At 41.9% G+C, this 26,222-nt stretch overlaps 1 protein-coding gene across 3 annotated transcripts in view; it reads left to right on the plus strand.

The window, feature by feature from the left end:
• LOC125007688 (protein diaphanous homolog 1) overlaps window positions 1-26,222 on the plus strand; it is an 86,375-nt gene that overhangs the window by 15,618 nt on the left and 44,535 nt on the right. For 2 of the 3 annotated variants that reach the window (XM_047584429.1, XM_047584426.1), the window contains exons 2-18: window positions 2,056-2,082; window positions 3,656-3,820; window positions 4,238-4,339; window positions 4,977-5,107; window positions 6,249-6,332; window positions 6,429-6,492; window positions 7,199-7,338; window positions 7,641-7,746; window positions 7,951-8,061; window positions 8,310-8,428; window positions 10,029-10,145; window positions 12,176-12,291; window positions 14,797-14,861; window positions 16,325-16,504; window positions 18,418-19,023; window positions 20,277-20,391; window positions 20,564-20,572. In XM_047584429.1, the coding sequence (XP_047440385.1) occupies window positions 2,056-2,082; window positions 3,656-3,820; window positions 4,238-4,339; window positions 4,977-5,107; window positions 6,249-6,332; window positions 6,429-6,492; window positions 7,199-7,338; window positions 7,641-7,746; window positions 7,951-8,061; window positions 8,310-8,428; window positions 10,029-10,145; window positions 12,176-12,291; window positions 14,797-14,861; window positions 16,325-16,504; window positions 18,418-19,023; window positions 20,277-20,391; window positions 20,564-20,572 (2,257 nt within the window). The remainder of the gene's footprint in view (window positions 1-2,055; window positions 2,083-3,655; window positions 3,821-4,237; window positions 4,340-4,976; window positions 5,108-6,248; window positions 6,333-6,428; window positions 6,493-7,198; window positions 7,339-7,640; window positions 7,747-7,950; window positions 8,062-8,309; window positions 8,429-10,028; window positions 10,146-12,175; window positions 12,292-14,796; window positions 14,862-16,324; window positions 16,505-18,417; window positions 19,024-20,276; window positions 20,392-20,563; window positions 20,573-26,222) is intronic. The other variant, XM_047584427.1, reaches the window with a different exon arrangement.

Below are 26,222 nucleotides of genomic sequence, written 5' to 3' on the forward strand. Positions count from 1 at the left end.
AACTCTGCTAAATGTGGGTTGATTGTGCTAACTGTGGGCTGACTGTGCTAACTGTAGGCTAACTCTGCTAAATGTGGTTTAAGTGAGCTAACAGTCCTAAATGTGTGTTAACTATGCTAAATTTGGTTTAAATGCACTAACTGTGCTCAATGTAGGCAAAGTGTGCTAACTCCCATTTTGACAGAGACGGTACCCCCAGCAGTAGCTCCCTTTGGCCCTTTTAAAATTTCCCAGAGGGAATTTTGTAGTTCCTCAATTTAATTAATTTGAATGTGGTATACATGTTTATTTGGAGGTAGTACACTTGTGCTGCATTTGCTTTCTTCACAGCTTTTAGTGTTTAACAGTAAATGGGCATTAATAAGTGGATTTTCTAGGGTTTAGTATTATTGGGTTTAGCTTGTTCATAGTCAACAGCAGCAGACAAAGCAGTCGGATCAAATCATACCCAGTGCATTCCAACATCATTGTGTTTCTCAGTCTGTTCAATTGCTTTTTAGTGTTTTCAAATTCCATGATACTTTGCAAGTCTTGAGCTTACAGCTGAGAGGCACTGAGAGAGACCTGGAGGTAAAAAACAAGAACAAAACACCAACCTTGACTCCCTCAGCCTAATTGAATTAGATCATTTACAAGAATTACAAATGGATAAGTAGAAAAAGAAAGGATGTATTGTGTAGCGTTTGTCTAAATCTGGGATTAGAAATGTCTAATAGTTAAAAAGGGAGACGTCTTTCATAATTAAAGTTAAGGTGCTTATTCGTAATCTGCTCAGACATTCAAATTTTATTACGAATAATGCGACTTAATCTACTCAAACAGACTTATTAACCTTAGTGTATTTTCAAAGATTCCCTGGTATATTGACAAAGATTGTTCACATATGAGATGGAAAAGGAGCAATGCAGGGACAACATGTTTTGCTTCAAGCACAAATGGTTTCCACCACCGTGTAGGTTACGGTGTCAAGGTCCCGTATTACTATAAAAGAGCCTTAATTGCTACCTTTTCCTGCGCAGGAGCGGGTCTACGTATGTACTTTGCCTGCATTTATCCTGTACCTCGATTCCTAAAATGATTTAAGTTGAACAAGTATTTTTAAATATAGGTTTCTGAACAACATAACACGGTAAAATGGTCTATGTAGATTTTGTCTAAAAGTTGAGCACACAGAAACGCACCCCTGTAATTACCTTTTAGCTAATGACAGGTTAAGAGAATCATGTGCCAGTAGCACTGTGTTTAGTGTGTGTGCCTCTGTGTGTGTGTGTGGGTGCACATTTCTTAAATGAGAAGGCTTGATGATCATCCCGCTCTGTGTTTGACCTCTTGACCCTCTGACACAAAGCTGAATACTAGTCCACGCCAGAACAAGGGCCAATTAGAGTCGCAATGCATTTTGCAATTATCTGTCTTCTGTCAAAACCTTGGTATTTCAATGCTAAATAAATCTGTTATAGAAAAATAAACCTCGATATTGTCTCACTTCAATTTTAAACAACTTAACTTGTTTTTGGAGATTTACATTGAGATACAAATGGTTTATCTTATTATTCTATTAGAGAATATTATTGAATGATATTGCAATGTTTTGTGGTGTGGTTGGGCCTTGTTTGGTAAAGTGTTATGTTTTGTCCTGTGATGGACTTCATAGTGTCCTATTGGAACAATATTGGGTTTAGCCTGACATCTAGTGGTACAGGCATGAAAGCACTTTTTCTTTTCTTGTATTTGTTCAACTTTCTCCTCTGTACATTTTCCTTAATATCACTCTGCTCTACTGCATCTTTCCCAATGGGCCACTTTCAACTTGGAATGTTTTACCCTAATTTTGCTATTTGCTCAATGATGAACTGAATTATGTCTTTACTATAACTGGTGTTTCCCTCTGCCCTGGTGTAATTTGGAATGGTTTACTGACAAGAATAATTTCTGTCTAATGGATTCTTTCTTTTTCTCTCCCTCCTCCTCCTTGTGATTCCTTTTCCATGCCATGTGGCCTTCATTACCTCTCCTTGCCACTTTTCTCCTTGCCATTCATTCATTCTTCTACAGAAACTCAAACGCCTGATTCCTGATGAGGTAGGTTTGTTATGACCTCTTGCCGTCACCTGTGTGCTTCACTCAAACCAACTCACTGTCATGTCACTGTCTGTCACGGGTCTAATCTAACATAACACACTTGTTTTTAAGTATATGTGTTTAGTCTTGTTTTTTTTTCTCTAGTTGGATGTGCATGTGTTCAAGATGCACACTGACAGCATGAAATGTTTGGCACATAGACTGGTGATGCCTCCATTGTCTTTTGACTGGAGAATGCCAGATTTCCATTTAGAGATCATTATGGAGGGTCACTATATTGATATGTGCCAAGATTACATGTTCCCTAAGATTGACATTGTTTTGTGTTTTTAATGTGATTATTATATTAACATACAATGCAATTACTGGCAGTTAACCACACAAAGTCATTAAAGTCAAACCAAAGGAAACGTCCCGTTGTTTGCTAAAATCAATACTTCTGCAGTGTTTGCTGCATCCTGGCTTTGTGTGGCTTTTTGTCTCTAAAAACTCTTTGTCATTGCTAATCCCTAATCATTATCTCACATTGTTAGGTTTCTGCTTTTGTATTCAGTAGCCCCTTTCAGACATAAAACATAAAAACATCGCCGGCTTTGTCAGGCAGATGACAGCTGTGTCTCATTCAGACATACCAGACTTTTAAGGTTTCATACGGCTCAGTTCAGACACAACAACACATTTATGGCAAGAGCTGTGTGCCAGTGCGATATTTGGCACCTGGTAGGGAGCTGAGAGCGGTGAGAGAGATGGAGGGAGTTAGGAAAAAAAAAAAACAGCTTTATTTCTCAGTCTTTAAAGCCTATTTGCTGTTGTACTCTTAACGATCCCAGTCAGCAGTCCTCAGCATTTCTGACAGTGAGTCTGTTGAAATATTTCAATCAGAATCTGTTGCATGGGACTGTCAATTCCCGTTGCACACATTTTGTATGTAAAACATGCTGGATGTTTATTAATTCATCCGCACAGTTGGTACAGATGATCATTAGAGACACATAGACTGTAACTGAGAATAGTCTTCAAGTCAAGTCAACTTTACTGTCAATTCTGACATGTGCAACACAATATATGGTTGAAATTGCCTTCCTCAAAGGCCTAGGCAGCTAAACAGGAAATGTAAACAAAAATGTGCAACAAGTAAGACTATATAAAATATATAAAAACTATCCTGTATATAAAAAGCAAACTAAAAGAGAACATGCCAATATACAGTATACATCTCTGGACCCTAAAATGTTCTCTTCCAAAGTGTTTCAGGGTTCAACTTATTTTACACTGATATAAGGAAGAATAAGAAGAATAAAAAATGCCTTTTATTCTCTCTCATTGCAAATCTTGTGCTGCTGCGTTTACTTCAACTTCACAAACTTACCATTATGTCATTCACTGCACAGTGATAATGATCAACGCCTTTTGGAAAGGGTTGCAAGTCTGAAAGGGGCTAATGAAACATCCTCAAACTAAGGTAGAAATAGTGCTATAGGGTGTAACATCACAGATAGCACAAAGATAACAGATGGAAGCGAGGCTTTGTGCTACTTTCGTCTAACTTGTGTCACGTTGTTTGCTAATCCAGCTGGAACGTTTCACCAGCATGAGGATGAAAAAGGACAAGGAGAAGCCTGGCCAAATACCAGGCCAGCGTCACTCTTCAGCTGCCAACTATGAGATCAATGCTCAGAGTGCCATGCTGAATGATCACTCCGACGAATACGTGCTGGAGCTCTTCGAGCAGATGCTGGTAAGAAAGACAGTCGCGTGTGAAAGATTCAGCTTTGTCTGAACACCTAGTGAAAAATATACTTGCCCTTGGTTACCTTCAGCTTAAATCTGACAACATGACACGGTGTTTAAAGAAAAGCCAGAATTCTAAAAGTTCTGTGTTTGCTCTACGTGGAGATGTTTTGACGGAAAATGTGAAGGACTGTAAAATAAAAACCAAAGCTGCTCAAACTTTTAACCTGAGCCTCTTACATCTACCTCGGTTTTAATTAGTAGCTGACACACATCTCAGCACAATTCTTTAATTGTTTTAATTCAGTATGGATAAGGATGTGCTTGATGATACTTTTTGTATATTAAATGCTTGACTTAAATGCTAAATGCTTGACTGTGTCACTTCATCCTTCGTTCCTTCCTCTTGTTTTTTCCCCTCTAGGTGGATATGAACCTGAATGAAGAAAAGCAGCAGCCTCTGAGACAGAAAGACATCATGATCAAACGAGAGATGGTCTCCCAGTACCTGCACACATCTAAAGCTGTCAGTACCTAAATAAATACAGATAATACAATTTTTCTTACTTCCCCCTTTTACTGGAATCAGCACAAGTTATGAAACATTTGGGACTTTACATTCCTCATAGACCTCATATTCTTATGAACTGAATGCCCTGATCATACAGCAACACTCATCTTAAAGTTCAGATAAATCTGTATTAAAGTCCTTCCTGTGTTTAAGAATATCATTTACTTCGTAAGTTAAGACTGGACGCTTATATTTAAATGTTATACATATGTTTTCACTGTTGATATATTTCACCATCTCTGGTGAGACCAGCTATTTTTCTTGTAGTTAAACAATAAATATTTCAGGAGCAGCAGGTGAGACAATATGCTGAGAAGCAAGTAGCTTTACAGGCCTACGATGTCTAATACACATGGGTACTAATTCAATTCATTCAGCTGTAAAATAAGACTATTAAGAGATTCATCCTCACCCGGCACCGTGTGGTTCTGCAAATCAAAATGTGTAATTGTTTCTGACTGCTGTCCCTAATGCCTTAGTGTTTCCTTTCTTGTGGAAATACTGCCAATTATAATGTCTAACAAAGCAAATGCAGAACACAAGGGTTTTTTTTTTTTTGTTCCCACTGTGACTGTTTGTGTTTGTTTATTAGGGCCAAAACCAGAAGGAGAGCTCCAAATCAGCCATGATGTACATTCAGGAGTTGAAGTCAGACTACAGAGACACACCGCTGCTGAACTGTCTGGAATCTCTACGAGTCTCACTCAATAACAACCCTGTCAGGTAAAGAGCATGCATGTACTCTAGTCTTTAGTTTAGGTAGAGGCAGTCAAATTAAATATGTTATTCCAAAAGTTTATGAGTCCACAGTCCAACATAAAAGTTTTCTTCGACCCATAAACAGTTCCTCATAACACACTCCGTGACCTTCCAACTGCCTAGTTGTTTCTTTCTCTTGAAATCTGATTTCATCATTTCCTAAAACTAACTCTAGCAGTTTCATTTCTTGTGTTTTTGTGGATTGCAACCCGGTCTTTATGCTTTTGAGACTTTGCAGGGGTTTGCAGCTGGCAGTCCTCTGAGGTTATGGCCATAAAGTGTTGCCTTGATCACAAGGAAACATAGAAGCTATGTGCAGGATCGAATTCTTGGCTTGTTAAAAATCAAAGAAAGGCCACTCAGAATTGCTGTGGCCTCGTGTTTTTTTTATTGTGCTTTTCTATCTATTGGCACTCAAAGCAATTCACAGTCACAGTGACACGTCTACCCATTAACTCACACAAGCACACGCATATTCACACTGTGAATTGCTCAAGAACAATTAGGCATGTGTCTGGTTTGTGGACTACATCCTCTACTCACACACAGCCGCCCCATTAAGATGTTCAGATACACATGGTCATTCATGAACAGTTTTATTTTAATTGCAGCCAAACAATTCTCTAAAAAAATAAGTATACTGCTTTGTAGAATAGTGTGGTATATTTAAACAAATGTCTTCAAAAAGTAAGAAAAGAACAAGAAAAGTCAAATAGTTTTCTGCTATGGGGCAAGTCTAACTACTGGGGCTGAGGCTGCACTTATTTTTTCTTAAAGTTGAATATTTCATGTCTTGATATTTTTGTGGAATCAGTGCTAGTAAGAAAAAAAAAGTTTCCTTTTGATGTTGAAGTAAATCACTTCCATCTGTTGGGCAGTATATCACAGATGATCAAATCTTTGCTGCTCCGAACGTTGTAGGTAAAGTTAGACAGAGTTTGACCATCAACAGTATATTCCTCTAAACAATGAGGTCTGCTATATGTCAGTATTTCAAAATGATTAAACTGATTAAATTGCAACAAAAACAATGTCTTTCCCATTGAAAATGGAAATGCCAAACATGAAAGTGCCCTTTCTAATTATGTTTTCTTGTCACTCCCAGCTGGGTCCAGAATTTTGGCAACGAGGGGCTGGCTCTGCTTCTAAATCTGCTCAAAAGACTACAGGAGGATAAAGACGAGCTCCCGTAAGTCACTTAAACCACAGAGAAAACAACTGCACTTTCTAGTGATGAGTTTGTGATACGTTATTGTGTCTGACTTCTTTCTCATTCACCAACTAGAATAAACGGAGTGAAATGTCAACACGAGATCATTCGCTGTCTAAAAGCCTTTATGAATAACAAGGTAAGACCCTGCCTTTGTTGTAGTGTAGTAGTTCTTCCACTAGATGGCGTTGTGACTCAGTGCGACTGCCTGGGGTCAGTTCAGTGCAGTGAAAGCTGTCACTGATGACCTTTGAGGACGTGTGGAATATTGAGTGCACTGATGTCCCTGATGCTTGACAATTAATGAAATCTGTTCAGAGTTTGTCATTCTTTTTAATAAATAGGAGGTGTTTGTGTGTTGCACTTTAAAAGGACACCTCTTCACCTAATAAATACATAGATTAGCTAAGATAATAATCATAAAAAGCGAATAACGTTGCAGACCAACAAATATTGTTACATATTGTTAAAGGTGATTTAATAATTTCCTATTTTCATTCTTTATTGAAGATTAATCAGTGTGTATTATTTAGTTGTAAATCTTACATGGACTAAATAATAAATCTCGTTGCCTTAGTGGGATCACTGTGACTAATTACAGCCCATAGTGATACTATACGCTGTAGATGGTAATTAGGTGACTTGTAGTGGTTTTTAAAGTGAGAGCTTTTGTCAGTAGGTTACACCCAACCCGTCAAAATAAAATGTGCAACATTCAGTTTACATTTTGTCTTGTCCATGTGTGATATAAACACTGTAATTTGATAAATAAAAGCCCTGCTTAAAAAAAAAAAAAACAACAACCCTAAATGACTTAACCTCATTCTTCTTTCTCTTTCCTTTAGTATGGTCTTAAATCCATGCTGGAGTCAGACGAGGGAATCCCTCTGCTGGTCAAAGCCATCAACCCTCGTGTGCCTCACATGATGGTGGATGCTGTCAAGCTGCTCTCTGCCATCTCCATTTTGGAACATTCCGACAACCTGTAAGCTTCAGTGAAATCTTGACAACGTGTCATTTAGTTGAACACAAAAATTGCAGACTTTGGCAAGACAACTCTTTATTACAATATAGCTGTGAAACACTAGCTGAATGTTCAGCGTTTTACCAACTGACAGTTGTGAAGTGCTCTGTTGGTGAAGACTGACAACTTGACATTGATATCAGTAATTGAACAATGTTCTGTCATGCTGTGGTAATTTTAATTTGTATTTAGTGTCATTTGATCTCAATACCTTTAGTATTCCTTTATACGATGTGTATTTTATTTATTTATTTTTTTTGCAGTCATGAGCGTGTTTTGGAGGCCATTACAGAAGAGGCTGAGAGACGGGAAATTGAGAGGTTTCAGCCTCTCCTTGCTGGACTGAACAATCCCAACATAGCGCTGAAGGTACGCATTCAGAGGCACACGCACTCTTTAAAATTTAAATCCCCATGTGTGTTTTTCTTTGATAAACGATGCCAACCAAATTGATGTAGACCACAGCGAAAGGACTCAATCAGCTGACTTATTGTAGAAGTTTTTCACAGTTTTCATCTGTCTAATCCATCAAGTCTTAATTGTGAAGCTGACTTTCTGATGTGTTTTCTGCAGGGTGGCTGCATGCAGCTGATCAACGCCTTGATCAGCAGGGGAGAAGAGTTGGACTTCAGAATCCATATTCGCTCCGAACTGCTAAGACTGGGACTTAAAGAGCTGCTTAGGGTACAGAAAGCACTCTTTTGATCTGTCTCCCAAAGTGATGGTGCAACAACATACATTTTCACAGCCTTGCTCTTTTTACCTTTCTTGTCTCAACCCCTGTTTTCCTGATGTGCTGACAAACACACATTTTATGAAAAACTTTTTTTCTCAACTGTCCAAACTCAAAATGTTTGACTGTCACCCTCCTCTTTCCCTCCTCTCCTGTGCCTTTTCATCCGTCCGCCGTCATCCCATCCCTTTCCCTGCAGGAGGTGCGGACGATAGAAAATGAAGAGCTGAGGGTGCAACTCACGGTGTTTGATGAGCAGGCTGAAGATGACTCTGAGGACCTCAAAGCACGTCTTGATGACATCCGCACCGAAATGGAATATCCTTTGGGCAAAATTGTTCCTTTGTTGAAGCTGTAAATCTACTTTTTGTCACTTAAAATGAGGAAGATCCCCATGACAAAATCTGTATTCCTCCCGTATAGTTCCTTAAAAGACCAAAGGATCAATAGTGACCGAGTTTGCTTCTTTCTTCAAATGCACCTGAGGAAGTTGATTACAGCAGCTAGTTTCAATCACCCAGTGATCATTCCCATGGTCATTGAATAGGGTATGTAGCTACGCTGGCAACCAGAATCAGAAACTCATGATTGCAAGAATGACCAAAAAGAGCGTGCACATTTTTTGTCCTGGAGAGCAAGAGTTTTTGTTGAGGGCCAAAAACACAATCCCATTACAATAGTGATTAAGTAAGGTAAAAGTTTGGTGCCGCAAAAAGGTCGAAATGAAGGACAATGTAAAACTAAGTAAGACAGAGGCAAAAGCAAAAAGTTGTAGGAAGTGACATATGTTTAAGTTTGTTCTTCATCATAGCCTCATATTGCCTTATTTTGCTTCTCGTTTATTCTGCTACTTAATATTCAAAGCGAGGTCTGACAGTTTGATGATTGATATCCTTTAAAACAGGGCTGTCAAACTCATCTTAGTTTGGGGGCCACATACAGCCCAATTTTATCTTGTTTATTGATCATTTACAGCAGAACCAAAATCCCTACAGTTTGATCCTTTTTACTAAACTTTAGTAAAAATCCTTATTTTTATAATGCTTATAATTTTCTGGATATTTCACTTGCCTGAAAAATAACAGTTAAACATCCAAACACAGAAAGTCTCCGCTCTGTTGCAAATTAAAATAATCTGTCCTTATTATACATTCACTTTTTATACATTCACTAAATAGATAGATTCATATCTGACCACTTTTGAACCTGAATAATTCTGTCTCTGACTTCTCTTTTTGAGCTTAGAACTAATGTGGCATTTGGGGACAGATTGTACTGACGGAAAAGGAATTTATTTAGTAGTTCTCTTTTCTACTTTTAACTTGCAGTTACAGTTTTCAACACCAGGTGTCTCCCAAGAGTAACCCATGCAAAAAAAAAAACATAGTCTGCCTTCCTCACGCATCACTGTATGATGCCTGCTTATTTCTATAATATACACAATAACAATGTGTTACAGTGTGAACCAACTGAACCAAGAACATACCTGCCTGATACTAATCATATTTATAGTTTGATAAAGTCTAGTTTGTGTTTAGGTTAAATTACACTTTATATATCAATATACAGAAATATGGGAACGACTACTAGTCTGATCTCTGTCTGATTTTTATTTCACACGACAATTGTGTTGGCCCTTTTGCCCTTGTGTAAAGGCTCTTTCCCACGTTCCATTGCTGTCCTTGCATTTTCAGGACATCAAATCAGTCAAATCGGATATTAAATAAGCCACCAAAGAGGGTCATTGTCTGAGGGTCCAGACATTGTTCTGAGTGATGATAAGTAAGATGTACAGCTAAGTTGGTTTATTAAATAGACTGACTGTCAACTGTTGAGGATGTTTTGTGGAATATCTAATATTTATTCTTCCAACACTTCTAATGATTGTGTCAGTTGAGCCTTAACAGATTTGTTTCACTGATGTGAAGGAAGTGTTTGATATCTTAGTCAACACTGTCAAGGACTCCAAGGCCGAAACCCACTTCCTGTCCCTGATGCAACACCTGCTACTGATCCGTACGGATTACTGGGCCAGGTATCACATGCACACACTCACACATGCATCTCTTTTCACACGTTCACATATTTAAATATGATGCTATCTGGTATTTATATATCACTGTTCTTTTATTACGTAAATTGTCATTTGTGGGCATGGAATCGTCCGGACTCTTAATTCAGCACACAAAAAGACGTACAAGGCATTGCACAGTTGATAAATTAGCATATTCCCAGGTGGACAGGAAAAATCTTCCTGCAACAGATGGGATGCTCTAAACGTGCCAGTTTAATCAATACGAGAGCTTTGGAGAAAGCGAACAGAGGAAATGGCTAAAATAGGTTGAAGTAAGACCACTGAAGGAATAAACTTCTGTTTGTTTTCCAGAGCACCACTCTAAAGCAGTGGAATTAATGCATGCAAAGAAGTGCAACCCAATTTTAATAGAAACGAGCACCATCATGTCTTATCACAAGAAATATGCTAATGTGGATCCTTCTGTCTTTCAAAACCCTTGTAGTTTTAGCTGAAAAAACAGGAGAGGCGTCGTTTTCATATTCATACTCGCTAACACAAAAATAAATTATTATTCCGAAACACACAAAAGCACGCGGAGATGCACCTATTTGAATTTAGTTAGTCGAGCTGTTGGTGTGGTGTTTCTCCTGTGGTAACAGGCAGGGAATTGGGGTGTATTTTTAACACGGTTTGGGGAATAAATTGCGAAAGCGGAGAAAGGTAGGCTGGTCTAAACAAATGGTCCCAGCTGAAGTCATTTTAGCTCCCCCCCGTCTCTTCCATCCTTCTCTCCTATTCGGCTTTTTTTCCATCCAGGTGATCCAACACAATAGAGGTGGTCTCTAATGGACTCTGCAGAGAGACAGGAAGTGGGGATGGGAGGGGGGGAGCTGTAGAGTGGCAGAAAATACAGCTTGGTAATTACAGAGATGAGAGGCGAAGGGAGGTGGAGGGTGAGATAATTGTGAAGAAGAAATTGAGAGTTTATGTAAATTGCTAGAAGGAGTTTCTGATGCTTTGCCCTTTTTTCATTTTTTTCCCCGTTTCTTTCAATCCCAAGTGGAATTACACATGTAATGTATGGTTGTACGCCATGTCCATATTTGGCACGTACACAGACTGTACACAATATTTACTTTAAAATTGCAGTGCTGTGCTTTATGTATGTACTGATGTGAGGCCTTCCAACCTCCCTTTTCCACTGAGGCCGTGTCTGAATCGAATGTCAAGATCATGCCGATTGCCAGATTTTGGATGAATAACCAGATACAAATCTGTTTCACTTTGAAGCAGTTTTCCACAATGACACTAGATGTCTCTCTCGCTCCATCGAAGCTTTTGAGGAAAAGAGAAAAAAAACAAAGAACTTGAAGTGTAGTGAAAGGGTGGAATAAGCGTGAGACAAAGGCAGAATGACTAAGAGCGAGAGACAAGGGAGCGAGGGAGACAGAATAAATAAAGTATTGAGTTTTTGACTCTGGCAGCATCTAATGGGGTCAGGGAATAAGACACCTCCAAAATTGAGTGTCTCTGTGAAGTTGGCTTGATCAGACATGGGGCGCTGGACGTAAACCAGCACAGTCGCACGAAAACAGTTGCACACAATCAATCTTTGTGACAAGAAATTCAAACCGTCTTGCTCGCACAGACAGCCAATCTCAGTCGCAAAGACAAAGTGACAAAGCAACTGTGTTCACACATTTGTCTCAACAGATGAACCTAGTTGCTCTTTGTCAGGCCGGTCGTCTACTCTCATAATGTGCCAGATTTCTCATACGCTGGTTTAAGAGATGCAGTGTTGACGACATACATTTGCGGCGTGCTGTAGTCATCACGTGTATCATACAGCACGTTTTTTTGTCGCCACACAAAGTCTTGTGGAGAGTTACACATTCACTATCGTTTTTTTTTTTTTTTTTTTTTGCATCGCACATAAATTCTCTGTTGTCACCTTCTTCCCTTCACATCTCATCTTTCCTGTCTCAATTTATTTTTCTTTGTCTCCTAATCCATCTGTCTATAAACCCATCTCGCTCTCTTTCCCGCAGGCCTCAGTACTACAAGTTGATAGATGAGTGTATCAGTCAGATCATACTTCACAGAAATGGGGCGGATCCTGACTTCAAGTGTCGTCACCTACAGCTGAACATTGAAGAGTTGATAAGTGAGTTGTTCGACTACACTACACAATATATTCACGGTGTACATGATGCTCCGGGCGCAACAATAGAGCAATATGCATGCAATACAAGTCACATGGACCACAAACATTAAATGTTGCTCACTACAGGTGAGGTGTCAACTTTCAGTGCTAATTGCATTTATATGCACATTTAACCTGCACTGTTGTTGTGTTGCTGTCAATTACAATATACCCACCATATGTGATTTAATGTTTATTTGGCAACACACACCTTATGCAGTGCATTTACATAGTTGACAGAGTTCCTTAAACCACCACATGGTGGAGCCAGAGAGAGAGAGAGAGAGTGTGCAGTAGTTTGGCCTGAACTGTGCTACAGGTTTTAACGGCATCAGTCGGTTGTATAATTAATTTTGACAAACTTTTTCAAGCTCAGTAAGCCCAAACTGGTTTTGGTTAGATGACAACTTTCAGACAATGTGTTGTCCAATACTCCTCTGCAGTGTATAATAATAAGGCAGCTGTGCCCAGGTTCATGTGTCTGCTTGCATCTCATTCGCTCCTGTGGCAGGGACCCAAAATCTTCACCAGCTACAGGACTGACAGACTTTTCTGTGGGGTTCATAGGGCCGGTTTATGGTCTGTGACAACTGGTTTGTAATGTCTGCGTCTGACCACATTGAAGAATAAAGAGCATTCATACCTGATGTAAATGGCCACACTCAAAAAACGAACTGAAATGCAGCCCTAGAGACGGAGGAGATGTGATGCTATTTCAGTATAGGGATAAGGATGCACATTTTCAGATAGTCTCTCCAGGATGAAATGCATTGTGTTGCATTTGGCAGTAACCATGAAGGTTGCCGCAGATAGTCTAGCAAATGTAAAAAGAGAGATAAGCAGACAGTCGGCCGATCACGATGTGAAGTGGGTATGAATGTCAGAATGTCTGTTTTGGAAAGTCGCAGAAAAGGTTGGACACAGACCTTAATCCGACATCGGAAAAGGTGTCGCGGGGAAGGGGGCTTAAAGCCCACTTTATGTTGGCCGCTGATCCATGTGATCCATTTTCTGTCACTCTCCACAGAATACAAACTTGAAATGTAGAATTTTCTGGTACATGCGCGTGAGGATTTACAGACTTGAATGGCAGTTCTAAATGATCACTGAATATAGTAAGCTGAACCATGGCGGGATGGAGGTGCGAGCCGTGTCTCAGGAGTTCAGTGCTCTTTATGGCAGGTCTCCGTTGCTCACCGCAGGAGGCTCTAATTGCACTGCTTCTAAATGCGTCCTGACACACACACACACACACACACACACACAGGCTGGCTGGCCTCCTTTAAGGCTGCCAGAGTTATTATTGGTGGAAAGCAGCCCAATTCTGCCCTGCATGCATTATTTAGTGTTTTTCTTTGAACTCTGAAATTCAGCACAGTTTTTTTTCCCCTACATTCTGTCTCCCTTAGTGCTCTCTATTCGAAGTTTGTCCCATTTAGCAGAAGAGCCCCCCACCCCACCCCCACCCCAATCCATTACATATCCAATAACCATGTAAATTCATACACAAATACACACCCTGAAATTGTGTATGAATTGGTGTATTATAGTGAGGTCCTTTCATCTGCTAAAACGTTCAGCTTCACATTTGGTTTGCCTTGCCTAGCAGCTTATTAAAGATATGTACACTCTTGCATGGCTTCACCTCGTTTTTCCACCAGCTATATTTTCAGTGCGGCTGAAGGAGATTCGTTCTTCATCACTTCCCAATCTGTACGGTTCATGTTTTTTTTTCGCGACTTCATAGGGTTTCTTCGTTTTCTGTTTTTCGCAGCCTTCTATCTTTGCCATCTCTCTCTGCATGTTTCCTCCTCCTGGGCATCATGATTAGCTGTCTTTGATCCAGTGACATTGTGGCATTCATCTTCATGTTAATTAGCTCTTTTACTTCACATGCTTGGTAAGCCCTTCAGCACTGAACCACCTGTAGACCCTGCAATTATTCCATAAAGTACCCTGTTGGTCAGTCTGTGTCCTTCTAACCCGTCCTCTGCCGGGCTGAATCACTGATTATGCATAACTCTCCCGCAGCCTTTATATTTCTCCCTTCCAAAAGGAACGAGAAGTTTGGTTAGATTTATTGTATGCCGAGTGAAATTGCCGTGCTCCCTCCTCTGTCGCACATGTACACAGTCAAACAAAGGTTGTTTATTGGAGGCTTAAAGGGAAATGAGGTGTAGGAGCGGCGTGCAACACGTAGCATCCTATTGTAATGAGATGCCTCCACAATCGGCGCATAGATCTTGACTTTCAGGAGTCTGATAAAGGAAGAACGGGGAGACAGATGGCACGCTCGCTCTGTGTGTACGCGTCTGTTTGTGAATTAATGTGAGCACACAGCATGTGCCAGACTGAAGGGTACAATGACTTCGCGGCTAGACGTGTGCAGGTGTGTTGGTGTGTTGTCGAAATACTTATCTGCCACCTCTTTTTTCCTCTTTATCTTTCCCTATATTTTGTCCGCAGACAATATGGTGGACCAGAACAAGGTGGAAGCCAGCGAGGCCAAAGCCAGTGAGCTGGGGAAAAAGGTGAAACGCACACAGGAATGCACAATGACGGCATGCCTCACACCGCAGACATGTCAACCCAGAAGCAAGCTATTACAGTCATATAGGCACGAAGGAAAATTATACTTTGTAAAAGCTAATATTTCACCCGCCCTGTATACACACAGACACATTTGAGTTCTAATAGAAATGTATGTGACTGGTGTCTGGCTGACATGGAATGACAAATGAGAAATAGGGAGGAACAGAGGGTGACTAAGAAAATGAGCATACACACATCTGACAGCCACCCCGACAGCCAAATGCTCTAACAGGCAAGAAAAAAAAAAAATGGAAAGAACACAGATATACACATTCGCACAAGAGGGTAAATGCCTTGATTGTGGTGTTCTGCTACCCTGATGTTTCTGTCCCCGTGACAAGATAATTGCAAAGTGCGGGCTGAAACTAGCCTTCATTCATGCACACATTAAGACACGCGGTCTCACACGGGATCATATGAAAGCCCGCACGTCCGCGCAAGCACCCATTACACGAGCACTCGCCGATTCATTTTCAGTGACCATACACACCCTGGTGCTGGTTGTGCGTGATGGGGTAATTGCATGCAGTCTCTTTGGCAGGAATTAGGGATAAGGCTGTCAGGACGCTGACAGCGAGAGCAGTAGATCGGCTGTCTGCAAATTAAACAGCCATATGTGTCTGTGTCTCCGTGTATTCATCTGTTTAAATACTCTTATCCTGTTTGTCAAGTGTCCTACAAGCAGAATCCTTCAAATTTTTTATGAGTTGAAAATGGATGGTAAACTGCTTCTCTCGTTTTCGTGGAGATGAAGGCTTTAAAATAGAACTGAGACCTGTGCTCGTACAAATGCAGTGGAGCATGCTTATTCGATATTTGACACAAATTTTCTGACTGAATTACACAATGAAAGTCTAAGTATTAGAGTGCAAAAAAAGTGCTTCTGCAGGTCTTTGAGATATAAGTTGCCTCTTTAACAGAACCCCTCACAGATTTCAGGGGAGAACTGCGATGTTACTTCCTGGTCATCCTTTAAATGTTTATTAAATAATTAGAATTTACACTTTTAATGCTTCTTTGCCACAGAATCCTCTGTGGGCGAACCTGATTTTAATCTTGGGAGAATAATACAGACTGTTATTTTTGTATTTTTTAATACAGAATTATAATTTCCATTATTTTCATTGGAATAAATCAAAGTAGGAATAAATCAGTAGGTTGTAGCTCATAAGAAAGATGGTAATTCAACTGTATGATCATTTTGATGGATGTAGTTTGTGGTGCTTCTACTTTCTAGTGAGTGTTAGTCAGGAATGTCCCTTTTGTTGCCTTCAAGACAACGTCCTTCTAAAGCCACCATGACACAAAACTCTTAAAGCAACCAAAACAAGGTCTTCAGAGTGTTTTTAGAATGCTGAAGACTGAGTCTTTCTCTAACCGCGTCTCTCTCCATATTTACTAGCTGGATGCAGAGCTGACGGCACGCCACGAGTTGCAGGTGGAGATGAAGAAACTGGAGGGTGACTACGAACAGAAGCTGCAGGACTTGAGCCAAGAAAAGGAACAGCTGGCTTCTTCCAAGCAGGAGCGAGAAAAGGAGAACGAGGGGCTACAGCAGCAGCTGAGCGGTTTGGAAAAACAGGTACATATATTCGGTGCACACTTCAGTCAGTGCGCGGTTGTGAACTAGTAAGCTCATTGTGGAAACTTTAATAATAGCTTTTCAAATTCTGAAATAATCACTTTGAGTGAATGAATAAATCCATGAAATTAAAAGTGAGTTGCACCCAGTATCTCACTACTAGAAACCACTACAAACAGACTTATATATTTTTTCCCCATCATTATTTCATGCAGTGGTCAGCACAGAAGAACCACAATGTTAGGACAGATTCAATAAAGACACAATCAAACCACTGTTGGTAAATGTCCTGGAAACACACACATGCACAAAACAACAACTTCTTCTAAAGCTACAAGAAGGGAAACATTTCAATGCTTAGACAAGTGCAGTATTGTAAATCTAAGCTCCAAAAAAGTTACCAAACATTTATGCACACCCACACAAACACACAAGCCCCCTGGCCTTAAATGATTCAGCCAACTGCTTGTATGGCGTGAAAGAAGTGTGTGTGTGTGTGTAAGGGGGGTGTGTGGTGTGTGTTGTGTGATGTGTCTGTTGGTGTGATTCGTGGAGGGGGACGGGTGGGGAACGAGGTGGATAACTTGAGTGTATAGAATCTCAGTAGAAACGTGGAAAGAGGGGGAATGGGTGTATAAAAAGTGACTAAAGAGAGAACAAAGAGGCAGAGTCGGAGAGGATGGACATGGGACAAACGCAACTTTAAAGGCCAAGATACACGTGTGTGTGTCTGTGTGTGTGTGTGTGTGTACACACTCATAAGCACATATGAGGGTTGTTTAGCCGTCGGTGTCCTGCTGCCACACCAGCTGGACTCTGCCGCACAGTGACACCCAAACTCACCAACACGCCGAGTGACCCAGAACAGTCTGCCTCTGTGCGCGCGTGCGCACTCATAACCGCGCGAAGATGTTGCCGCGTGTCCGTCTCTGTGTTTGTGCGCTCTCGTGTCTGTCAGTCTGTCAGTTAGAGAACCACACAACTTCCAAAAGGAGCTTCATCCAATGCGGCCGATGCCAGCAGAGTCATCTTCTCACCGAGCAAGAGCCCAAACACACACGTGTCCGTGAAGTTGTCCAAAGCATCAACGGCATCGCGAGCCAAGCGTCAAACAAGCTTCTCATGCTAAGATGGCTCGCTTCATTTGTGTTTGAGGCACTGCCCGCCGAAGATTTCTTCACATGTAGAGATCTTTCGCTATCCCCCCTTTGTGATGCGCTGCCTGATTTTTCATCTACTGCCTCGCTGAGGAGGCCTGGCTCGGACGCTCTTTGTGTCTGTCGCTGTCTTCTTTTCGGAGTCAGAGGAAACCATACAAACAATTTGTTATACCTCTTCCACGCGCTGTATATACACAATGTTTACGCTTCATACACCTAAGAACATGGAGCAAATAATCACCTCAATGCATGTACATTTTGAATTATTCACAGTATATTTTCTAAGAAACGTTAATCTTTTCTTATCATCTATCTTTAATGACACTTTAATACTGTAAATAGTTTTCCACTCCTGAAATAAAAAATCTTTCCGCCCTCACTCCTAAATTCGAAGTTTGTCCTCCTCCTGTGAACTTTTGTGGTGATTCCTCTGTGGACTTAATTCCATCTCGCTATGTTTTTCTTTGTGCGTCTTTTCCTCCGTTCTCTCTCGATCTCTCTCGGAGCTCAGCTCTGCCCAGGCTCTAATCACTCTTTCCCCTCTTTTGTTCCTCTTTTCTTCTGCTGGCATGTAATCTTATTGGAAATGGAAATTGCCAAGTCGATCCAAAATGAATGTAAATTCCAAGAAACGCTGGATACAGTCAAGACTTGCTAATATAATAAAATACTGTACGTGGTATGAAAATATACAGTAGCATGTTCCCTTGTAAAATATTTATCATAATTTCATTATTGCTCATTTCTTTGCAGATTGAAAAGCTGTCCAAGGATTTGGAAGAGGCCAAAACTAAAGTTGTCACAATTACCGTCCCTGTGCCGACACCTGGTGTACCCCCTCCACCTCCGGCACCTCCCCTACCTGGCCAAAGTGCAGGTGTACCTCCACCTCCACCTCCCCCTCCGCCCCTACCAGGCCATGCTCACATACCCCCACCACCTGCTCCTCCTCTACCAGGTCACTGCTGTTTGGTTCCAGGACCTCCTCCACCACCTCCCCTTCCTGGCATGCCGGGACCCCCGCCACCCCCACCTCTCCCCGGCATGCCAGGACCCCCGCCACCCCCACCTCTCCCTGGCATGCCGGGACCCCCGCCACCCCCACCTCTCCCCGGCATGGGAGGACCCCCGCCACCCCCACCTCTCCCTGGCATGGGAGGACCCCCACCACCCCCGCCTCTCCCTGGCATGGGAGGACCGCCGCCTCCTCCTCCGCCACCGGGGATGGGCATGCCACCACCTCCACCGTTCGGCATGGGAGGCTGGGGTGCCCCTGCACCACCTTCACTACCATTTGGGCTCCAGCCTAAAAAGGAGTACAAGCCTGAGGTCCAGCTGAAGAGGGCCAACTGGCGTAAGGTCTGTACTTCGATAGGTGGCTCAAAGCATTTTCAGTATTGAAAAGTTGTATTTTTTTTTTTTTTTTTGTTGATAAGGTCAAGTGCAGTGACACCAGTTTTGAAATGAATCGGTTGTCAGTCAGCACGTCATACTGTGTTTGAACTCTTCATTATAACACGATCAGCTCATGTAAATGCAGCCCAAACTTCTACCGAGACTCTGACCTAAAGTGACTTGTATGCATATGTGTATCTCTGCGTGCTTCATGTTCTTCTCCTCCCTCTCATCTGTGATTGTTAAAACATCAAAACGGCCCTCTGTCTTTCTTTAGCCTAAAGCTACGGTTTAATGGCTTCAGCAGACTTCATCAGCATTTAGCTTCTCTCTCGCTCTCTCTCTGTCTCTTGCTCACTCTCTCTCTTTCTCTCTGTTGCGCTGGCGAGAGTGTTTGACGAGGATGTCACAGAAATTGCTTTTTAATAAGCCTCCTTCTTTTAACTGCACCACTGAAAGATAATTAAATTGCTGCTAGAAAGGATGGTATTCTTTTGTAATTTAAATTAACTTTTTTTTTTTTCTGGCTTGGTCTCATCCTCCTTTTTGCATGCTCTCTTGCTTTCTTTCTTGCTCCTTCAGCTCATCCCCATATCACATTTCCTTTCCTTACTCTGTCTTTTCTGTCCTACACCCATCCCTGAGGCTTTGTCCGTAATGAAAGGCCTGATATCTGTAAATTTACTACCACTGCTTTCTCACTCGCTCTCTGTTTCCCTTTCTCTCGTCATTTTTTTTCCCTTGATAAGAGCACTCAGAAAGTGAAGAAAAACATGCAAAGTTAATTGTGTTTTGTGAAAGAGCGCCCGAGTAAGGGTGAAGGAAGGGGGAAACGAACGGGGGAGGGTAAAAAAAAAAAAGTGTAAAAATATCTGAACCCTCTCTATTTCATTGTTTTCATTGCCTCTATGTGTGAAACTCTATAGTTGAAGACGCTTTATGCCAGAGACAGTGTGCAACAATTAGAGAAAATGACTACTTGTTTCCTCCTCTCGCTTTCCTTTTTGTGCCTTTCTTCCTTCCTTCCTCCTCCTTCCCTCCCTCCCTTTACTACCCATTCCCCTGCCTCTTCCTTTTGTTCTCTTGACTTCTTTATCTGCTCATGTTATTGTTTGCCAGGTGCAAAAATGACCACTTTTGGAAAATGTAGTCATACGGTACAGTTTATCTCTCATCTTCATTTTTCTTTTACTCTCCGTACGTTGTGTCCGTCTTAGATTGGACCCGAGGACCTCTCGGAGAAGAGTTTCTGGACCAGTGCAAAAGAGGACCAATTTGAAAACAAGGAACTCTTTGCCAAGCTCACTCTGACATTCTCCTCGCAGACCAAGTGTGAGTGTGTGGCTTGTGTGTTCTCACTACTTGCTGTTATCAGGTTGCATCTGACAATAATGAAGAATGTCATTCATTGCTTTTTTTTTTTTTTTTTTTCCTCTCCCACATCCCTCCCCTCTCTCTCCCTGACTCCGTGTTTACTCCAATCCTTCTGCTCTTCTTCCATCAGCCACTAAAGGTAAGACCACACTGTTTGCACATTTAGTTATTTTTTCCACACCTCGTCCGGCCTTTCTTGCCCATCTCTTCTTCTCTTTGGAGAAAACACTGCAAGTTTACATTATTCATAAACACTGTGTCAAAACAGCATCTCACACTAGTTCATGAATAAACCACCCACACCTGTGTTTATCTTCTCGATGTGCCCGTGACTTGTTATGCAGAGACCGAGCGCTCACTACAGGGTGAGATGAATTGGGACTTGGGGACGTTGGGGGAGACTGACAAAGGGAGGAGGGTATAGGGAGGGATAAGGAGAAGGTCACTGATGTCCTCTGACTAGCCACCTGCTGTCCTGGCACAAAGCGCTGACACATGGGCGTACGCACACACACACGCACACCTGTCCACTCCTATCACCTTGTCCCAGTGTCACTGAGCCTTCTGCTCTAACTCCTCCATATTCAAATCATAACCAGGACATCAGGAACTTGCAGACATTGTGTGTGGGTGTGTATATAATTCCATCTGACCTTCGCGTTCGGTCTCGGTACGCGTCACACACGCAGACTCATGCTCGTGTCATATACATAAACAGCAGCGTGCGTGCGCACGTGGCTGAGTCTGGCTGTTTATGTCAGTTAAATGTCAGGGTTGGCAGCTGTCCCATCTGGATTCACCTGTACGCCGAGTCCTGACATCTGCCTGTCACTCCATAATTTGGACCCCACCCTCCCCCCCCCCTCCTCCCCTCGGCCCCCGCACCCACGCCTCTCTTTTTTTATTGGCTAAGACAGCCGCCCGTTCTGGATGATGTCTAATAACCTTTTCTCAGAGCTCGGTATAGAGACACTGTGGCCTTTTCATAGCCCCACACCTGTCTGTATGTCTCAGTGTGTGGATTAGAGGTGGTGAGGTGAGAACGGATCCGTCGAAATTTGATTGTTAGCCGTAAACCGTTACTTAGGATGTGCTTGGGATTTCATTGAGCTGCTGTATAAACATTTCGTTATTTATGTGCCCTTGTTAATTTATTTACGTGGTGTATTCTGCAGTATTCTGTTTTGTGGCTACGTGTTTGCGTGTCAGCCACGGTACATGAAGAAATGCTTGTGCACATTGAACTTTAACACACTGCTCAAGCCCTAATGCGTTTCTCTCGACCTCTCTATCATTCTCCTCACTGCTGACTTCTGGGAGCTCAGCTTCACGTTTGATCGTCCGCTTGTTCCTCCTCCTCTTGCGCTGCCTCTTCCTGCGTACCCACTAACAGCACAACAACCAGGCCACTGCTGACCTACTCTGACCCTTCCTCCTCCTCTTCGTCAGCTGGCCAGCAGCCGCATTTGCAAGCACGCACACAGCCACAAAGAAAACAAACATGAGTGTGTGTGCGTGGGAGGGGAGGGGTGAAGGTTGCGCTCACAGCAGGGTCAGAGGTTTTGACCTCTGCTTGGTCGTGGAATAGAGAGTTGATGTTGGGAGACGTGCCCTCTGGCTTCACACCAGCTCTCCTAGATACAGTTCAACAGTTTTCCCTCTGCCCTTTCTCTTTATCTGTGCTGTTACAGTATTTCCATTTTCAGACCTTTGACATATTCAGATGGATTTTGTCCCAATAGCAGCAATTATCTGTATTTTTTTCGGTGTGTGGTCTGAATCTATCTGCATAATCTACTGTACGGCATTTCTTAATGTTTCATAAATTGTGTGGTGGTGTTGTCCTGTTTGTTCTTAAAATGCCTTTAATGCAGCCTCAAATTTAACACACTCACACAGACCTCTTTCTGTGCTGATGCTGCTTGGCAACATGTTTTCTACTTGGTTCTGATAGGAAAGAATATTACAGTTATAGATATGCTCAAACTTGCTTTATTAATGGTGTAGCCTTCTTTACAGCCAAACTTTTCACCGTTCTCATTTACAGCTACTTAACTTGCTCTGCAAACCACCGCTGCAGCTAAGGCCATCGTTGGTAGTACTGCAATACTGGAAATAGAAAACCAAGTCGTCAATATGGAATGAGAAAAATATTTACTTCATACAGAGTGAATACATTGAGATGTGATACCATCTGTGTGAGCTGATACTTATCTGGACTTGCTTGGTCTGTGCGTTCTAGTTCACCCATTTGTGTGATATCGATAAACCCTGTTGTGGATGGACAAGCTGCAGTTTATTATATACCCGTGGTTTTGATTGTGGTTGATATAGGAGCTCCGACATGATGACTAGCTGTTACATTGTACAGCTTGATATGTTTGTATTTTAAGCTCCATTCAGAAAAATCACAAAATAAGGACTAAGACCAGATATGACTCTGTATACAGGCTGTTTGTGTAGATGAGCTGCGTGGGGCAAGTTTGGCTGATTTTCAGGCAGCGAACGTATCTCCATAAAATGCTGGTTCTTTGTTTCTCATTTTGAAGTGCTTAGGTTTGTTTTATATGTTGTGGCGTTTATTTCACTTGTCTCTCTTATTAACAATAATAAAATTTTAAAATAAATAACAGAATGCATCTGAATCCAAAAAGGGGCCTGTTATATCCATACTTAAAGTGCAGGACAGCAGTTACTGTTCATTTAGTATGGGTGTGTGTGTGTGTATATATATATATATATATATATATATATAACTTTTATACACTCTGCTTTTGATACCAGGTGCCTTTTGAAGTCGGCACCTCAGATAGCCCAATTAGCAAAAGAATGAGCAAAAAGAGCGAGAGACAGAGAGAGGAGAAGGAGGAGGAGGAGGTGGGTGAAATAAAAGAAGAGTGAGCGGAGGGCTGGACTGGGAGAGCGGTGGTGATTAATTTGATTCGGGAGAGTAAAAGTCCAGGAGCATGTATAGTTATTAATCCTCATAATGGGAGGATCATTTTCATATCCCAATTCTCCAGTCTTGACATCCTTCCCTCTTCGGTGTCTTGGTCTCTGATGCTGTGTTTCTGTGCTCTGTTGTGGGATGCCGTCCTCATTTTTTCTATTTTGCTATAGATCCTCCTACCTTATGGAGGCCCTTTGTGATCCTGTCCACTGTGTATGACTGCATAACACACCTACACATGTAACCGCACCTTCCTATACATTACAAGCAAATGAATGCGTGATTGTCAGTCCGAGGCCGTCTGTGTGCCGGCGCATGTGCTGGAGAAGGTAGGTGGGTGAGCTCAGCCACATTTACAGACCAATTATAATAAGCCTTTTGATGTCCCTGTGTTCTGACAAAATCAATTTCCTCCTGTGTGTTTGCGTGTGTGGAGACGTGTGTGTGTGTGAGCGCCGAGCTTTCTCTCAGGTCTACTCCATTCACTTTTCACCTTAATGAGCCACCAATCCGCAAGAAATGGCCTGTTGTGCATTCGCTCGCTTGCATGCATTACCTGGGTGCCTCGCTTGGGTTTTAGACCAGTCGGTTAAAGGGACGAGAGATGTAATATATTAGCAATAAAAGACCAAGAGGCATGAAGAATTATGGTGCAGTGTTGATTAGATCGTTACATCTTCCTCTAAACTGCACAACATTTGCTGCTTGTTTTTGTTACAGTACACTGACTCAAGGTCAGTGTAAGTTGAAGAAAAATTTCCATGCTAATGGAATAACTTAAGCGCACTCCTGGCCTTCCAGTGGCGTTGTTTACAACAGTCTGATTGCTGGACTGGTACAAAACAAATCATGCCATGACTGTGTGAAATAGTTTCAGTCTAAATTTACCCCTTTGGTCAGTCACAAGGCTCTTTTTGTAGACAATATATCACGTTAAAAAAATAAAGCAGTTTAGTGTCTCTGCTTATTCTATGCCTAAAGGCCACATAGTCACTCACTGTTCCAGATGTGACAGGTTTGATAAACGACTTGCAAGTTTTTGTTGAAAATGACTACAGGTAAGAAAGCAGAACCCTCCGTCCCTGTTTGAAAATGCAACCACTACCCGCTTTTAAAAGCTGATTGGATTTGGTTCGTTCCTCTCGAGGTCAAAGCCAAAAAAATGTTCGTTTGTTTGTATGTATCTGTCCAACTGTGTGTGTATAATTACACATAATTAGTTAAAACTATATGGGATGTGTACGCTCAGAGCGGCGGTCTCCTGAGACAATTAAAATATGTACTAATCAACCATTTAGATGACTAAATGAGGTATGGGCACACTGTACTTTGTGTGCGCTTGTGCAATTGTGCTAAATTAGTATTGGCTTTGAAAAGCGTGTTGTAATGTGTTCAAACTGCAGATATCTGTGTATGTTTGTGTGTTTGTATTTGTGTAGCCCACAGTACCAGGCCGTGCTAATAAATTGTTCAGTCGTCAAACAGGGGTTGAAGAGAAGCAGGTTAATGTAAAGGTCACTAATGCTGTAGCTGGGGGAAAAAATAATCACACTATGCTTTCCTTCTGTCCGGATTTAGCCATTTCTCTAGCTCATATATCGTCCTCTACATCATTGCTATGGTGGAATATCTGTGGGTCTGTGTACAATGATGCCTGGTAGACACGTACATCTGAAAGGCAGAAGGTGTCCAGGTCATGAAGATAAACATCCAGATGAATACCTGATACCCAACAATGATCATGGTCATGCCTCCATGTAATAATAATAATACTACAAATAATTTGTGACTGGGTATGACTTTTTAAAAGTTTGTATTGGTGGCTTTGGGGAGAACATGTGAATTGGGTTGACATCAGAGCTGAACCTCAGTTCCCTATGTGGAGCAATCCCACTGTGGAGGGAGCATTTCACCAGTTTCCAGTAGGTACCTACAGTATGTCTTGAGACTTGGTGGTACTCACTCCTATACCAGCTGCTTCGCACTCGGCTCCAGAGACTTGCTACACTCTACTCAGGGCATGCAGAAGGCAACGGTGTGATAAAGGGAACAGAATTGTGTCACCTGCGAATAGCAGTGAAGTATCCCAAACCAAACACTCTCTGCCCCATGCTGCGATTACAGGTCTGTCTGCGGAAAATCCCAGAATTGTGAAAACGGTGCATGTACCGTACATGATGACCAAATATAGGCTAGCTTTCCAGTAATCAGCTATGACCCGCAGAGAACAGAAGATCTAATGCTCGCAGGTTATGTTTGGTGTTGTGTATTTGTGCGTACATTTAAGTGTTTATGTCTGCCGGCTCTTAAGTTTAAATCCCAGCTATACCTCTTAAGCCCTCAACAGCAGCTGTGCTTTATGTTGGCTTCCCTTGCTCTCTAAGCGTCGGTGTGTACTCTCAGTTCGGCAATTGCAAGCGTTCCCTTATTCACCATCTCTTTATGGATACGGAACAGCCGCAAAGAGCTCCTTATTCATCAGGCCTTATCAGGTTCAAACACATCTGTGTGCGCTCACATTGGTTTCTCACTGCCAACAGCAACAGCTCACTTATATGCACAAATGGAGGCATACTCTCATGCATACACATGTAAGCATAGGAACACACACACACACACGTTCTTTTGTCCCGCTCATTCTCTTCATTCCATTTCTCCCTCCATCCCTCCCTCGTTGCATCTCTCTCTCTCTCCACTGTTTTACATGCAAATGAGCTAAGTGTACTCATGCCGGAGCATTACCGCTGTGTGTGCCTAATCTCCTTGCTGCCTTTTCTTTTTCCTGGAGATTATCCTGTTTTTAGACAGAATAGGCCTTCTACGCTTCGCTCAGCTCCTC

The sequence above is a fragment of the Mugil cephalus genome, chromosome 5 (genome assembly GCF_022458985.1).
Source record: "Mugil cephalus isolate CIBA_MC_2020 chromosome 5, CIBA_Mcephalus_1.1, whole genome shotgun sequence".
Taxonomy (NCBI): domain Eukaryota; kingdom Metazoa; phylum Chordata; class Actinopteri; order Mugiliformes; family Mugilidae; genus Mugil; species Mugil cephalus.